The sequence below is a fragment of the Perca fluviatilis genome, chromosome 12, assembly GCF_010015445.1.
Source record: "Perca fluviatilis chromosome 12, GENO_Pfluv_1.0, whole genome shotgun sequence".
Classification (NCBI taxonomy): Eukaryota; Metazoa; Chordata; class Actinopteri; order Perciformes; family Percidae; genus Perca; species Perca fluviatilis.
This window is the reverse complement of record NC_053123.1, coordinates 11,373,175-11,390,005: the sequence shown is the minus strand read 5'-3', so window position 1 is coordinate 11,390,005 and position 16,831 is coordinate 11,373,175. Positions and strand designations below refer to the sequence as shown.

At 39.5% G+C, this 16,831-nt stretch overlaps 1 protein-coding gene across 1 annotated transcript in view; it reads left to right on the top strand.

The window, feature by feature from the left end:
• Window positions 1-16,831, top strand: part of thsd7ba (thrombospondin, type I, domain containing 7Ba) — a 187,330-nt gene that overhangs the window by 77,934 nt on the left and 92,565 nt on the right. The window contains exons 4-7 of the mRNA XM_039819012.1: window positions 7,846-8,692; window positions 10,421-10,669; window positions 11,653-11,822; window positions 15,528-15,686. Of these exons, the coding sequence (XP_039674946.1) occupies window positions 7,846-8,692; window positions 10,421-10,669; window positions 11,653-11,822; window positions 15,528-15,686 (1,425 nt within the window). The remainder of the gene's footprint in view (window positions 1-7,845; window positions 8,693-10,420; window positions 10,670-11,652; window positions 11,823-15,527; window positions 15,687-16,831) is intronic.

Here is a 16,831-nt window from a genome sequence, read left to right as displayed (position 1 = left end):
TGCATTTTACAATAGTTCCTTACCCCACACAGTGATAACTCTCTAAAGTATTCATGCTAATACTAACTAAAGATGATTGATTATTCACTTAGAAGTCTTCATGCTGGTATTAAAATTATCCTCTTCATGATTTACTGCATTATGGATTTGAGGTCAATCAGACCGGAGGAGCTTGTAGGTCCTGCATTATTCTTTATAGAGCGTGAGACTGGCTCTTTGAACCGTCACACCTGGAATCAGGCTACATACTCTGGATCAGTCCGAGTGTGTATTATTGTATTATTTATCCGTCCGTTTATCGAGCATAATATCTTCAACACCACTAATCAGATTCTTATTAATGGAAGGAAATGAGTCTCATAGCTGCATTTCAAAATAATGCTATACAGCCAAAGAGTGGGGTTGCATTACAATTTTCATTTGGTTAGTTACTGATTGGCCCAAATGGGGATTACATCACTCAATGGACACAACATGTGTTAGTGTTGTCTTGTTTATACTGCTGGCCATTCAGTTAGCGATTAGGCATTCAAGTAGTTCTGGCACTGGCGCTGTAGGGCTGAATGCTAAATTAAAACAAAAGCCCTTTGGGGCCATGTGTATGGTATTGCAGCCCCAAGGTACGTAATTCATTAGTGTGGGATATTGAAGCTGCTTTTGATGCTTTGCCTCGGGATAATGCAAGCTGCAGTAAGTATCTCATTGTCAAGCCAAAACACAAATACTATAATGCATTCACTTATTGAGCATTTATGGAAATATGTGATTTATATTCAAGCAGGAAGGTCAAACTTCTCACAGTAGCTGTTTTTATCATCACACAAACTTTATTTTTAGCTGCAGGTGATAAGTGTGTTTTTGTCACTTAATCTGCTTGTGAATTGTCCCCTGGTGATAATTTTCAACTTTTTTTCTTACATTTCACAAATTTCCTTCTAACCTGCTCTATAAACACAACTTGGTTAAAATGGGCTGATTCAGGCCTTCTGGAGATGGATTGACTGCCTGATGATAATCTGATGAATTTCTGCATATATGAATGTTGTAATTGAGGATGCAACTCGCTGCTCATAAATTACAACTAATGGAAGTGTGGCATGGGAGACGGCTCTGTGCATAATAAGGCACAGTGGCATAGGTGTCATTTAATTTAAAATGTGTTGTGACAAAGGACCCATGTATCTAAACAGTCAAACTTAACTCTGGCAGAGAAGTTGAAGATGGATGGTGAGTAAACTCTGCAGATGTATGTAAGGAAAAGGCACAAAAAACTGCGGCGTAGAGAGAAAACCATGTTTTGCTCTCTGCATATGTCACTATACTCAGCATCTCACATCGATAAACATGTAATCAAAAGTGTGCTGCTGCTGTTCTGTTCAAGCTGCAGTATTGAACATTTTTAAGTCTCTACATAACATTGATGTGTTTCTTATACAAGCTAAATAAAGTGCTTGGAACAGTGAGACACGGATCAATATCGTCAATAAAAGTACAGAAAAGCTTTGTGTCTCTTTTGTGACACGTTGAAGCAGAATGCATGGCTTACAGAAGCACGTTTTCTGGCCGTGTAAAATCCAGCTGGTCTAATAGTTTAAAGCATCACTGGTAAACATTGAACATTAAAAGCTCCAAAATGGTGGTATGAAGTTGAAAGCACCAAGAAATACTTTAAGACTTTACTGACCTGACTCAGTGTTGCTTTTACCAAATGTAATTAAAGAGACCAGAGAGGCAAAAGATTTAACAGTTTTCTCTTGATGGAGCGCTGCTGTTTAAGAAACAATTTACTGCTTTGCTGTTTGCTTCTTCTTTGTCTCCGTTTGTCTGGTTTCAGGGCACAGTGGAGATTGCTTTTGTTGTGTTACTTGTTATTGTCGTACAGCCTTGCTATCATTTGTCCAACTTAAGGGTTCAACTGAACACTGCTAAAAAAGAGAAGATATGTTCAGTCACGCTACACCAGCTCAGTTTAATTCAGGTCTTTTCCTGTATTGTAGAGAAGTCTGCACAGCCTCTTGCCGATTAAGTTTTTTCTTATATCCAGACGTAAATGGAATAGTAAATAAAGCAGGGGACCCCTGGGGTACCGGAGCCCCCCGGAGGTGTAAGCAAGGCGACCAAGTGCGTCAGGATGAAGGAGCTGCGGGTGACTGGTTCCTCCTGAGGGCTTGACAGATGCTGATGCTGACAGATCGAGAGAGTGATTATTCAGAGCTTAGGAGATGAACTAGTGCTTGTGTTAGCTGGCTCCCCTGGCAGCGGAATCACTCCCAATCACACCTCCATAAATCAGGCACACATATCCTGGCACAGCGTGAAAACAGCAACATTGAGCACAGGTGGTCAAAGATTGGTTATCATGAAAGAGTGCCATCAGTGACCAAAAGAGCAGTACACTCAGGTGCTCGGTGTTGACACTAAAGGTCTTTAAGATCAGATTCTCATATCTTTTTCTTATGATTTTTTTGGTCTTTTCAGCTTTGACTGAATCGAGAACATCTCTTTAAGCACCGTGTGGAGCAGGGATGTTAGAAGTGGGGGCACGACTACACTTTTTCAAATTAAATTCTACTGATATCTAATTGTATTGTCTAGTTAAAAGGTTTTCATATACGTAAATGTTTTTAACGGCCGTGATTGATCTTGCGTAGCCCCTTCTCTCTTCTGACAGAAACATGTCTCTCCTGTTCTAAGCGCTTGTCTTACAAATAACCTGGCAGTTCACATCATCTTAAGCCGGAGCTCAAACTATCCATTTCAAACTGAAACCAAATCATGTTAGCTCAGTTTAATACAACATGCTGCAGCCTAAATATGCAGTATAAAATACAAAATAATGAATGAAAATATGCAGGTTAGTCAATCCATATACTGTAGTGGGGAAACAATTTTGCTGTTTAAGTGCACATGTCTTGGTGAAGATCCACTTTTGGCTGTGCATGAACATGAAATAAGTTGGGCTGTGGCAATAAAAATGTTTTCATACCGAAGCTGAGCTGCTTCAGTGTAGGTATGCACCTATGTTCTTATTTTCAGCTATTTTTGTTTGGCTTCATGTTGCATGCAGCTCATTTTTAAGGTAGCCTAGACACAAATGGCCTTTTGCTTTAAGGAACACTTCACCCTCAAAATGATCATTTGTATGTTAATTCCCTCCGCCCCCCCCACCCCCTCCGTTACCTTGAATGCTATGCCTCCACGGTGAGCAGAAAATCCCAAAATGGAGAATAATAGAGTAATAGGGGCCATGGACGCTGTTGTTAAATACTTCCTTCATCGTGGAGGCATGCGAGAAATTTTTCTTCAAGAATTCAAGGTAACACAGGGTGATTAATTAATATACAAATGATAATTTTGAGTTTGAAGTATTTCTTTAAGGAGGCTAATGTAACCAAATATGTTTTTTGCTTTCAAGTGCCTAAAATTTGACCTCTTGATAGAGCTCTAGTTCCATAAGCCACAGGTCTAGCTCATTATTTATCAGTCTGCTGCATTTTTATTGACTGCTGCATTCGAGTGTGTTTCTCCAATGAAGTTGTTAATGAGAATGCTTTCTCTACATTATTGTGTGTTGTCCTCCATGTCAATTCACGCAGGATCAGGAATTAGCACATCCTGTGAAAGCAAATAATATAATTGCTCACAGTCACGTCAACCCTGGTTCAATACAAGTCACATGTAGGTTTGTACCACGTATCCATGTCCATATGTTGTTTATGCCAATCAACAACCTTTGGCTGCGGTGTCAATGAAGACAAAAGATGATAATATTTGTTGTGACAGTATTAATGTGTTTGCGCCACATACACATACATATGCATCTGCTGGAATACCCTCAATGTATCAGACAAAGATGGCTATGTACATGTTTATTTGCATGTCTTATCTAGTTTTTAAAATTAAACGCATAATATGTCATTTTCTGCAGTTAGGGATCTCTAAATCGAAACCACGGATTTAAACACGGACTTTAGAGGATGTTGTGAATTTGCGTAGGATCATGGGAGCCGTTGTCTTTATTATTAACCACCATTGCCGATTAAAATGTTTCTGTTCACAGACAAGTTAATAAATTAAAGTTTAGTTAGTAACGTTTATTCATGTCATGGCATTCTAATGAAATAAATTACTTAGGTTTTATTTGTGGTGGTAGCTGCTGACATTAGCAAGATGTAAAATCAGTGTGTTTGTGTCAGTGTCCCCTCTCGGGTGTTTTCAGAACCGTGGGGAAAGGGGTTACTCCCCACCGCTGGAAGACGTACATAGTATGTGTCCATCGTCAGCGTCATTTCCCTGCTTCCCATTCATTTCTATGAGAGAAACTGTGCAATGCATTCTGGTAGCATCGCGGGGGCGTCGAATCGCCTGCTCCTCATTTGCACAACAGTGAATCCAGGCTACTTTGTGCAAATGAGGAGCGGGAAGCTCGGCTCACTGCCTCTCATAAGCTGACAAAAGTCTTTTAAACTGACCGTTGTTGATCGAAGACAGATTCAGCAACTGCATAGCCTGTTTCTCTCAAAAAATGTTTTCAGAAACGTCCGTTTTTGAAACCTGGAGCAGACAGCCCCATGTGAAGTGTTATGGGTTTTCTTTGCTTGTCGGTGGTCAGTGAAGATAAACTGATAACTGCTAGTGACAAGCCCACTAGTGTGCAATGCTGGGAAAAATGCCTATATGGACACGTACCATTACTTTGCTGGTTGGGATGGCGTGTGGCATCTCCGGGGCGGACTGGAGAAACCGGGATGGCCGCCGTTTCTTGTCTGTTCCACGTTGCAACATTAAACTTTCTGTTATTGTAATAAATGATATTATTATATTATGCAAAATGGAATGTAATAATGAAAAGAATATGCTGTGTGTCAGAAAAAAATCCTGTTACTTAGTATAATTATGTGACATTGTATGATTCCCAAATACTGTTGAACGGATCATCTGGCTTCCCGTGTTTTGACGGAAGTTAGAGGAACCAGAGGGGTCAACGGTTATATGACGCCAATGACAGACGACTAAATGAAACGTCCTGTGTCATTGGTTAAAATTACAGATTTCCCTGGGTTTGAACATTGTTGGAAACATTTGGGATAATGTAAGTATACACCAACAAAAATGTATAACATAGGTGTAGTTGTTTTTAGACATTTTAATGCAGATATATTACGTATTTTATCTTTAAGCCAATAGACAAATAATTAAACTCTTTTCCAGTGTACAACAGTTTGCAGTATTGTACTCGCTTTAAAAACAGAGTGTAAGACAAAATGATCATATTAACATAATGATGTAAGTTACACTGTAAGCCCACATTAGCATTGCAAAGCCACGACAGAATAAACTCAATGATGTGCTTCGATGAACTATGAAACAATTTAGCAGTTTGAAATATTGCTCCCTTAAGCAAAAAGCTACAGCTTCAAAGCAGTGTTGTTGTGTCAGTAATTGAACAGGGAACAAAGTGTTAACAACAGATTTCAGTGGCACCAAAAGGCAATAAACTGTTTCAGCAAGTTGTCATTCGAAAGCAATTTAGAAAGCACTAAGATCTCATTATTACATCAATTTAATTCCAATTAAAAGAAATGAATCAAATTATCCCTTTCATAGCATGTGGCAAAATAACTGGATGAGAAGTGAAGGTGACTGACGTAAATAACCACATCATCTCAGCGAATTGATTTCATTCATTTCTTTTTCTGATTTATGTCTACTTCTTTTGAAAATGAAGACAAAAGGTCAAAAACTAAATTAATAGGGCACAAATTCGTTTTTTGGATTGTGTTTTAGGAATCACAAATTGATGTTGCATTTTATGAAATTGCAATTTGATTAGCTTTTCTAATAAGCGTAATCTACACATTCTGCAGACATTAACACAACGTGGACCACTATATCATGGCACTTTTTGGTATAGATTTGAGAACATATTGAAATAGAGAAGGTAGATAGAAGCCTTCAACAAAATGAGCATTATTATTCAACCGGTGCTTCATGCACAATCAATGAGAGAAATCCACTTCATAAGAGAATTACAGCAACCAAAAAGGTGCTTGCCTACACAATACTGACAACTATTTTCATGAGACTTTGTTTGCTGGAACATTCCGATAGGAGCAACATTTAGTGCATATCAAAGTTGGAGACAATCTAACTATATTTGTCATCTATCCATCCATTTTCTCCACACAGTCTGTTCTTTCATACCCAGGATCCTCTGCTGTGAGGCGATGGTGCCAACCACTGCAACATTATGATTCCAATCAACAGTTTTTTGCCCCTTATGAATAAATAAAACAGAGCTTTCATTTCTTTACAGATGGGTAAACTTTATATTCAAAATCTTGCTTTTTTTAGTTTTATATCCTCACTGTCTGCAGACTTGAATGTGGCTGTGAAAAGTTTGTCGTTCCCTCCTCCACAGAAATAGAGGTGTGTGGTCAGCCTTGATCCCATATAAGTATTACATTTTAAGCTACAATTTGACGCTGACACAAGTTTTCACAGCGAAAAAAAAAAAGATATCAGCAATTTTGTTCTCTCTCTGACCACAGAGTACTTCTACTTTTCGCTATTTGTCAGAGGTGGAAAATGACTGTGCTTTTGTCACACACTTTGATGTTACCAAGCAGTGAGTGCCGAGTGTGTTTCTGTTTCTCGCTGCAGAAATCAACCACATCATCACACCGATAGGATGGTGAATACCTGAAAAGGAAGTTGCCGCTCTCTTTCAAAACGTCACTGTTTGTGAAATGTGTGTGAAATATGTTGGACTGAGCTGATTTTTTTAGTTGCCTAACACTAACGCTCTAAGCCTAATGTCAGTATGACTGATCATAATGTTGTTGTGTAATTTGTGTCCACAATAACTGTTTCTGAGTTAGTTAGGTCAAATCTAGCCACAGCAGACATCAGTTTTCAGAATACTTAATTAATTCATGTGGAACATGTATTTTTGAAGCAGCTGTTATTACAAATGGATCAGCCTCACCACTTACCCAATTTTTGAACTTCTCTATATGTCAGAACTTGTGATGGTAGTAATAAAAGCACTTTTGCTTTTATTGCTACTTTTCAAACTGTGATGTTTTAGCAGTTCCTCAAGCTATCAACGTACAAAAAGAAAATTGTCTTTGTCTTTGTGCTTTTGTTCTATACACTAAGAATTACTCAATAAGGGCAGTTAGACGTTATTATAACTCTTCTCTTTTGCAGACAGAAATTATTTTACTGGTTTTTAAGGTTCGGATTGTATTCTTATATTAAATTAGGATAACTCAAATCATCTGTACTGCTAGCAAAGAGTCAGACCACAGCAAAATGTCATATATGTCTTTGGTTGATTTGGGTTATTTTGAATGAAAAAAAAAAAGTTCCATGTGCAGCGCCTCATCTTTACAGACACAATGCTTTCACTGTTGAAGAGGACGCTGTATTGAGATGAAATTAAAAATAAATAATTCAACTTAAAAACAAGGTATTGGCTTTAAGATTTATAGAGTTCACAACATTTTGTAGATCAGCGAAGTAGTAGCATATCTTACAATAATACCGAACAGCAACTGTTAACAGATACTGATCAGTTTGGGACCAAGAATCTAAGTGAATTTAGTCCTTTGTGACAAAGAAACTAACCTTGTATTTTTTATATTGATGTCCCCCAGTGGTTTAAGTACTTTTGTTTCTTTCTTACTTAGTTCATGAATAAAGCAACCATGGAGGTTAAGTGAATGGCCTTGAATTGTGCTTGATCATAAGCTGCCAGATAGCTGTAATTCAAATAATTTTTTTCTAAAGCTCCGGGTTTTAATGAAAATGCCTTCTCCATGTGTCTTTTCTTGGTTGCAGGCCAGTGGGGTCAATGTATCGGGGAGGAGTGTGGTTCTGGCGGGGTTCAGACAAGGACAATATGGTGTGTCCACACGGAGGGCTGGACTACCCACCATTCCCACTGCCACCACATGGACAAGCCGGAAAGCCAGCGTCACTGCTTTAAGGTCTGCGACTGGCACCAGAACCTCTTTGAGTGGGAGGTGTCAGACTGGGGTGGCTGTGTTCTTGTCCCTTTCTTTTCCAACGAGCTCAAGCTTAGGACGACTGAGTGCATTACAGCACAGCATGGCATCCAGAGGCGCAAAGTAAATTGTGTCCGCACTTCAAACCATACTACAGTCACCTTGAGGATATGTGAGTTCTTTTCCCAGAAACCACCTGTGGAGCAGGCATGCCTCATTCCCTGCCCCCAGGACTGTGTAGTCTCAGACTTCAACTCCTGGTCCAGTTGCAGCAAAACCTGCGGCGCTGGCCTGCAGCATCGGACTCGACATGTCCTGGCCACACCAATGTACGGAGGCGCAATTTGCCCCAACTTAACTGAGACCAGGACTTGTTCTAGCTCTGTTGACTGCCCTGCTGGGGAGGGCGAGTACCAGTACAGCCTTAAAGTAGGGGCCTGGAGCGAGTGCCGACTACCCCATCACAAGGATGCCCTTCTAAGTGGTAGGACCACAGTGGACTTCAGCGCCAGCTCCAATGAGAACAACACAGTCACATTGCACACGCAGGCTTCTCACCACCACGCCCATCACCACCACCCTCATGCGCACAAGTACCCCATGTCATGGGAACTGGAGGTAGGATACAAGACACGACAAGTCCGCTGCACACGGAGTGACGGCAGGAATGCTATGCTGAGGTAAGCCAATCACAAGTGCTGCAAGGTGCTGCACCTTTCATACAGCGAGAATGAAAAAAGGTGAACCCAAGATGATTACATGGGAAATAAACAAACAGTGGTCCAAGATAAATCCAAGATTATAATGAAAGCAAGGTGGCTGTGTGAATAGAGCTGGTTTGTAGTTAGTCTGGGGAACAGACCTGTAAAGATATCTGGATTCTGACGTTACATTAATCACATTAATCTATTTTTCCACTGATGTAGAATATAAGGTGAGTTGTAAAATGTGCTCTGTAGCTGAATGTGGGTATGTGACCGATTTAATAGTCCTAATGGAGCTGATTGTTTTTATGGTTCTTCCACACTCGTTTTGTAACATGAGAGGGACATGATCGATGGTCATCCCCCCCTCATGATCCCAGTGGGTCATTTATCTCAAGCGGAGGTGAATTCTGTGAAACTAAATGTTTTTATTGATGGTGGTTATTTATTCAATTATAACTGGATTATGTGAGAGCTGGTGTTTCAGCAGTGTATTAGCATGGTGGTGAGGCACTATTATGGTAAATGTCAAGTGCTGCTCCCCTCCTGTCCCTGCTGTTTGAGCAAACCCTGGTATTTGGATTTGATAAGAATGGATTTTATTGCACATGCTCACACACAGAGCAAGCGCGCACACACACACACACACACACACACACACACACACACACACACACACACACACACACACACACACACACACACACACACACACACACAGACAAAAACATGCAGAAATAAACAACATTCCATATTGTGCTTTTTTTCAGAGACAATTATATTGACTAAACAGGCTACTATATCATCTACTTGGTGTAGAGTGACACTATTAGCTGGCTGTTGAAATCATTGTTGAATGCCATTCATGAAAGCCGTGGTATCAGCAACGACTTATCAATAACATCCTGTCGGAAGAATGCATTGTTTTATTCTTTGACATTGCTTTTATTGCAGTCATGGGCAGCGCATTGCAGTTGCTAAATAGAAGCTAAGCATGGCAGCTTTAGGGATATTTGTGATTTGTTTGATATTTGCATGTTATTATCCCCGACAAGGCAGGTTCACTGGCTTTGTGGCATATGAGTGTGAAGGGACCATTTACAGCACAGTGCCTGATTAGCATGGTATTTGCTAAGAAGTGGGATTGGAGCTTTTGAAAATGGATTTCCCACCTGAGTTCTGCCTCATTCTACTTTTCTAATTACAGCCTAATTACAAAGTGCAATTCTTAAATGAGCATTTTCCTCACATCTTAATAACCTACCTAATCAAATTGTCCAAATTAAACAATGGAATTGTAATTACATGACTAATGCAATTGTTTAAATCAGCTCTTTTAGCTTCTATTCTACTATTTTTGTAAAGGCTGACTGTATGCCCGAGACCTGTGTTGTTATTATTATGCTGTATAATAGCTTTGAATATTATATTATTATTGAATATGTAGACAAGAAAGCTGCAAAGGTCATCTGTTTAACAGGAAATCAAGACATCCACTAGTCAAGCAGATGGTATTTCTTACAATTGTTGTCATTATTTCCTCATACAATCTGTCCACCAATCTATTTCAATCCCAAACCACACCTAACATCTACCATGCTCTCTCTATATAGCAACGCTATTCTCAAACAAAGATGTTATGTTATGAAATAAAGTTTCTTTGATGTTTCTCAATTGTAGTATTTTCTTCTTCTCAACCCACAGTCTGTGCACCAAGGACAACTCCCCTCTCACCTTCCAGGCGTGTGTGATGCCCAAGGACTGTCAGACATCTGATTGGTCCTCATGGAGTCCCTGCTCTAAGACCTGCCGGTCCACCGACCTGTCCCCTGGTTACAGACTCCGGTCACGGATCATGACGCACATCCCTGTCAGAGGAGGGAAACAATGTCCTGCCCTTGAGGAAAAAGAAGCTTGCCACATCATAGGAGATTTACTTCCAAACTGCCCCAGGTAATTCTTAACAGTGTCGATTATTGTCGTATACCTAATTTTGAGCTCTCAAATCACAATCCTCAGAAACAAAAGCTTTTTTCACAGGTAATCTCCTGATGCAGATGTTTCTGCATAAATTGTCAAAGTCTAAAACCAAATAATGATTTTTAATTTTGCTACTCTGAGCTTTTTCACCTGAATGATTAGGAGATAAAGCCTCAAGGCTGAAAATATTCATGATATCACTATTGAATTACTTTGTGCATATTTGTTTTGGCATAACCTCAATTACCTTGCAATACCTAGAATAACCTAATGTACTGTTGGGAGTTTCTGACCAAATGGACATGCCATGGATGACAAACACCTCATTGTTTTAGGAGTGATGGAGTTGATATGGGCTTTGGCTAATATTGCATTCAGTAAACAAAGTAGTCAATAGAGAGTTATTTCCCCTGCTGGTAGATTTTGTTTTATTTGCTAAATCTACATGGAGTGCCTGAGAGCAGAGGATTTACATGATTAGGGAAAACTCATTACAGAAATTAAGCGTTTGATAGATTACTACAGGCTGTTGTTCTGGTAAACTGCTCCAATATTATTGCTTTCTACATCGCTGCATTTTTCATAGTTGAAAGCAAACATTGTTTTTTTTAGAAGTTTTGAAATCAAAATAATCATGCCTCCTTCCTCCTGACATACTGTGCGAGAGGCTCTTGCCAGAGACTGCTCTTGGTAATTTGTCTTTTGCTTTGAGGGACTTTTCGGAAACAACTGCCTCATACTGTGTGTATGTTGACACTTTATCCTTTGATAAATGCATTCATTTATCAATTGTTTCTGAATGGATTGTAGCTTTGTTTCTGAAAATACACAAACACAATGCTCCTTTGTACTTCCTGAGACATATCAAACAGTAACTCCAGCAGTGACTCAATTTAACCGCTGTTTGCTTGTTCAAATTGCAAATGTGTGTTTTGTGTCTGTGTGCGCTCTGTCAGCTATGTGTGGAGGACCACTGACTGGGGCGAATGTCGCATCCTCCCCTTACTGAGCCAGCAGGACCGGCGGCTGGCTAACATCAGTATTCTGTGTGGAAGCGGGATCCAGACCAGAAAGACCTACTGTGTTCAAGTCCCCGATGACTCAGCACCACATCACAGGAAGGAGGGTAAGAAAAAAACGTTTGACCCAGGGCTCACTGGAAGCACATGGTGACTCAAGAGATACACCATAAATACATTTCAAGTAAACTCAGTGGTGTGTTTTGATACAAGCATAAATTATTGAAGTGAAAGTTAGCAGCAAAGCCTTATGTTGGTTATGCAGGCCATAATACATAATAAGCAGACAAAAGCATGTTCACAGTTCAAGTAGACAAGAAGATTCATTAATTTATTCAAGTTTACACTTTAAACAACGGGGAGCTACTACTCTGCATGTGAATTAGCACATTTTACATCTAATTATATCTCTTCTGTTTAATCCGTACAAAGCCAGAATGTAAAATCGACACATTGTGGTTGCACGGGAGGTTGTATGCTGGACTATTTCCTGTATTTCCTGGAGTCTTGACAATAGGTTGCCAGGGAACCAGCGAAGATACCAGGAAGTGACTTCACCGGGCCAAGAAATCTATAGCCTCTATGCTGGCGACCTTGTGAGACAGTAATGTTCACACCAGAAAATAATTGAGCAAGACACTGAGGACCAAATTACTCCCGATGAGCACAGCAGCATCGCTGCCATCGATGTGTGCGTGGGTGAATCTGAGGCACTGTGAATGGCTTTGTTCTGTTCAGGTTATAAAGTGCTATATTAGGAAACACACCATTGATCCTTATTGATATTTTTTCTTAGTTCCTTATCCTAAGAATAAGAATATAACCAAAAGTAGTGCTTGTTGGAGGATGATGATATATCACAGAGAAGGGGATTAACATCTTACCATTTATACAACAGTAATATTTATTACATCAGATCCCTAATTTCCTCTTTAGATAACAAGCAAATCTCTATTTGGCATCTTTGGGAAAATACCCTTCTTTGAGTGCACTGTAGAAGATATTTGGGACAAAACAATGGGTATGGCTACTAGCACTTCTAGGCAAGGCCATAATTATTGTCTGCCACGGTTTATTTGCTCCAATCAGACAAAGCGTCTGCAAATGTGCAGGAAGGGGACCAACAGCTCATCAGGAAGGGGATGAAATTCTGCCACTGTTTTCGCGCATGAATTATCTCAAAATGTACACTAAAACATAAATTTTACAGCCAAAGTTTAAAAGTGATATCTACGTTAGTGTTTTCAGTCTTACTTCCTTTTCCCATTAATGTTAGTACAGGAAATCTAACTGATTAAATCACTTTAACATGTGGGGTGGACACGAGGGCATGAACAAAGGTGATAAGGACTATTCCATTATATTGTATATGTGTTTATGAGGTTAAGAAATATGGCTGATACAGACTTGCAGTGTGTTTTCACATTGGATTAAATATGGCAAGCTAGAGGAAGAATTGATTTACTTTAAACATTGAGCGGAACTTGATCGTCCCTCCCTCTGTGAATTATGTTTGTTATTATGCATTATGCTAGTATCATGCAGATACAACAAGTTGTAATGACATGTAGACATGTGGCATAAGACAGGCTGCATAAGATAATGAAGTCAGTCAATTTTTAGAGTCTAAGTTAGGAAATAAGACAGTTACTGAAGTTAGTTAGAGAGAAACACAGCTCATGTTATGGTTTTGGCAGTGCTGCCGGCTTCAGCTCGGCTGAAATGTATCCGTAGCAACGAATATCAAAAATTCATATACCAAAAACAAGGGGTAAATGTGTTGTCAGGTTCATAATCTTGTTAGTTATTTTTTTAAATCAAATACTTCCTGATTTACATCAAAATTTGTCGGGACTATTTTATTAAGGCAACATTCCTGTACAGCTGTTTGCACAGCAGTTGAAATGTAAGATGTATACATGCATTTCCAGTGAACACCCCCGTGGTGGACATAGTAAAAAATCTAGGATTCATTGAAAATATGTCTTTAAATGTAAAAATAATTAATTGGTGATTATAAATTTGTTGGTTAAATGGATCTACATTTTGTATTTATTGTAATGTCCCTGGGATCCTGCCCTGAACCAAATCAGTTTCACTGGTTGTGAAGCCTTTATTATAATGTTTTGCTGCTCCCAGTTATGCATAAAGGAAAGCATTTGCTGCTGTGTTTTTATTGTTCTGCACTTGGCTTTGCCCATTTTTAACATGCTGCAAATACTAGAAACAAAGAAAATAAACAGCCTTTTTTCTTCAGAGGTTACAGTTATTAGAACTTAAGAATAAAATATAAAACCTAAACGTGGTCATGAGCTTTCTCTAGATTGAATCACAATTGTAGGTATCACTCAGTGATGATGAGAAACATCATCATGTCAAATATGTTCTATCATTAGCTGTGTTAACTACCCAGAGACACCACAGGTTAACCAGGTTTTACATGCAGCCCAAGTAAATTAATATATAATAATAATAATAATAATAATAATAATAATAATAATATATATGAATAGAAATGAAAAAGGCAGAATCACCAAGGCAACCAGTGTTACTGAGTGTTTATGGACTTCAAAATGCTGTGCTAAAAAGTGATACTCTTTTACAGAATTTCAATTAAACAAAAGGAAACTTTTAGGCTTATAAAATCAATCATTAGAAGAAAAAAAAACTAGGAGCATGCATACCAAGTATTTCATTTATCTTTTTAATTAGGCACAGTGGGTAGTTTTTAATGACTTTTAACTATAAGCTGCTCTTTTGCAAATCACACTCTTTCTTGCCTAATAAACATAACCATTTATGTAATAATAACATATTAATTTTGCCCCATCCATATTTTTCTTATACTTGATGAGTCCTGGGTGGCTTCATGCCATAGCTGAGGGGTTTTGGCAGTTGCTGTGGGATGCCCCTTTTACTCCGCAGATATGTTCACAGAAGTGCTAGCTCAGAGGTGTATTTGGACAGTGAATATGTTAGCTGAACATAGAATATCAAGAAGAGCAGCTCTTTGAACCAATGGATGTGAGGGACAAAGGGACAAATCAATACATCAACTGTAGCGTTTACCTTTACCTAATGCAAACAGATGTGGCTGTATATCTGCAATATGGAGAGCCACTTGCTCTGGTAATGTGGAAAAATAAAACCGTCTTGTGAAAAGGTAAAGAAATATGTTCTCATTCTGTGTGAGATACTAATGTCAGAGCCCATAACAGGTTGCTGAGGGTTCTGTGAACTCCAAATGATACCAGCCATGCTTAGCGGTGAGTTGGTTATGTTGTGTCTTGCCTTAATATCTTCGTGTTCAGCTCCTGTTTACTCCCTTAGCCGGCCGCTGTCCTCTATTTAATATTCTCCTGAGCCAGACGTGAGACGAGACGAGCAATTTTCCTTCTGTTCTTTATTTTTTCTTCCTTTATTGGTCCTCCATAATAAGCTTCACTAAATCTCCCCTGTTTCTCACCACAACGTACACCATTTTAAACTGTAGCCTTTACTAATAAATACACTCCCGTCTTCACAATCAAAACTCAATTACATCCATGCTTTTCCCTTCCGATGCTTCTTCATCTTCTTCACTCTTTCACAACATCTAGCACATACTTCTGTTTGCATTCCATTTACAAACATATTACAGTATCTGACAGCAATTACACACACATGCACGCACGCACGCACGCACGCACGCATGCACACACACACACACACACACACACACACACACATACACACACATACACACACACACACACACACACGTCTGAGCTTGACTCGCTATATCCTTGCCTGTGATCCTTGTGTTTGGTTAGTGTCCAGGCCTGTGAATGCCAGGCTGTGTGCTGGTGAAGAGCCCCCCATGGCGGTCCAGCACTGCTCCATCCCTTGCCAGCATCACTGCCTGCTCTCCCAGTGGTCACCCTGGGGTGCCTGCCTACATGACAACTGCAAAGAACCACAGGGGAAAAAAGGTATGATGGAGTAAATTGGATGCAGAGCCACATGTAAATTTGCCAACAGTGTTTTATGTCATTGGAGACAGTAGTCATAATGCAATAATGTGCAGAACATGTTTTCAAAACTAAGAATAATTATCCTATTGTAAGATATTGATAATAAGTTTTTTCACATGTCACCTCCCAGCAACAATGTCTGATGCCATAACTAAGGTGTAAGATAACTGCCGACCACTGCTAGCACGAGTTATAATCAGCTAGTTCATGTGCAAATTGGATGACACATAATGGCTGCTGTAACAAGATGTAAGGATCCTATAAAAAGATCAGGGAATTATTTGAAATGCCAAAAAGAAATGTTCCAGGATGCGTCATCCTTCCAACTGTCTTCAATAGCAGACTACTGTCCTCTCAGAATCATGTTTCACAGATGGACGGACAAAGGGATGGACACAGTCCATCCAAAGGATACAACGGATTGCTAGCTAACAAGCTGATATGATTTGAAATTGAAACTGATAATTGCACAGATGGGCCAGTGGTGAAATCATAAGCACTCAGTCAAAAAACAATTAACTGTTGAGCTCCATTGCAGACACTGTAGCCATGTAGTACATTTACAATCAGCTGTTCACAGCAATTATTGTTGCCTAGGGTCTAAGTACCTTCAATATGTTCAACGAGGGGCTTTACACTAACCTTGTTTAATATATTTAGCTTTGCACCGCATTTTCAATGTCCAAACAATAGATTGCGTCGTACTTTGGCAAAACTGAAACTGACAGAGAGAGAGAGAGAGATTGTGGCTGGCGGAGGCTAAGAGAGAGAATGACAATGCAAGAGAGCGATGTTGTTAGAACAGGAGAGATGCAGTATATGTTTGGATTGTAAATTGTTTGTTGATAAGCACTCTGGAAGAAGTTCGTGATAGTGCTCTGAAAGAAGACGCTACGTGTATAAACCACAGCATACGAAAGACAGAAAGAGAGCACACCTGTAGTTCAGCTCTCAGTCCCTGGGTCGGTGAAATGAGTTACAGCAGATAAGATGCTTCCTGTGTGTGTGTGTGTGTGTGTGGTGCGTGCGCGTGTGTGCGCAAGGTGTGCTCAAGTACCCGCCGCGCTCGTGCTGTCTGAATGTTCTTGTCTTTTTTCACAGGT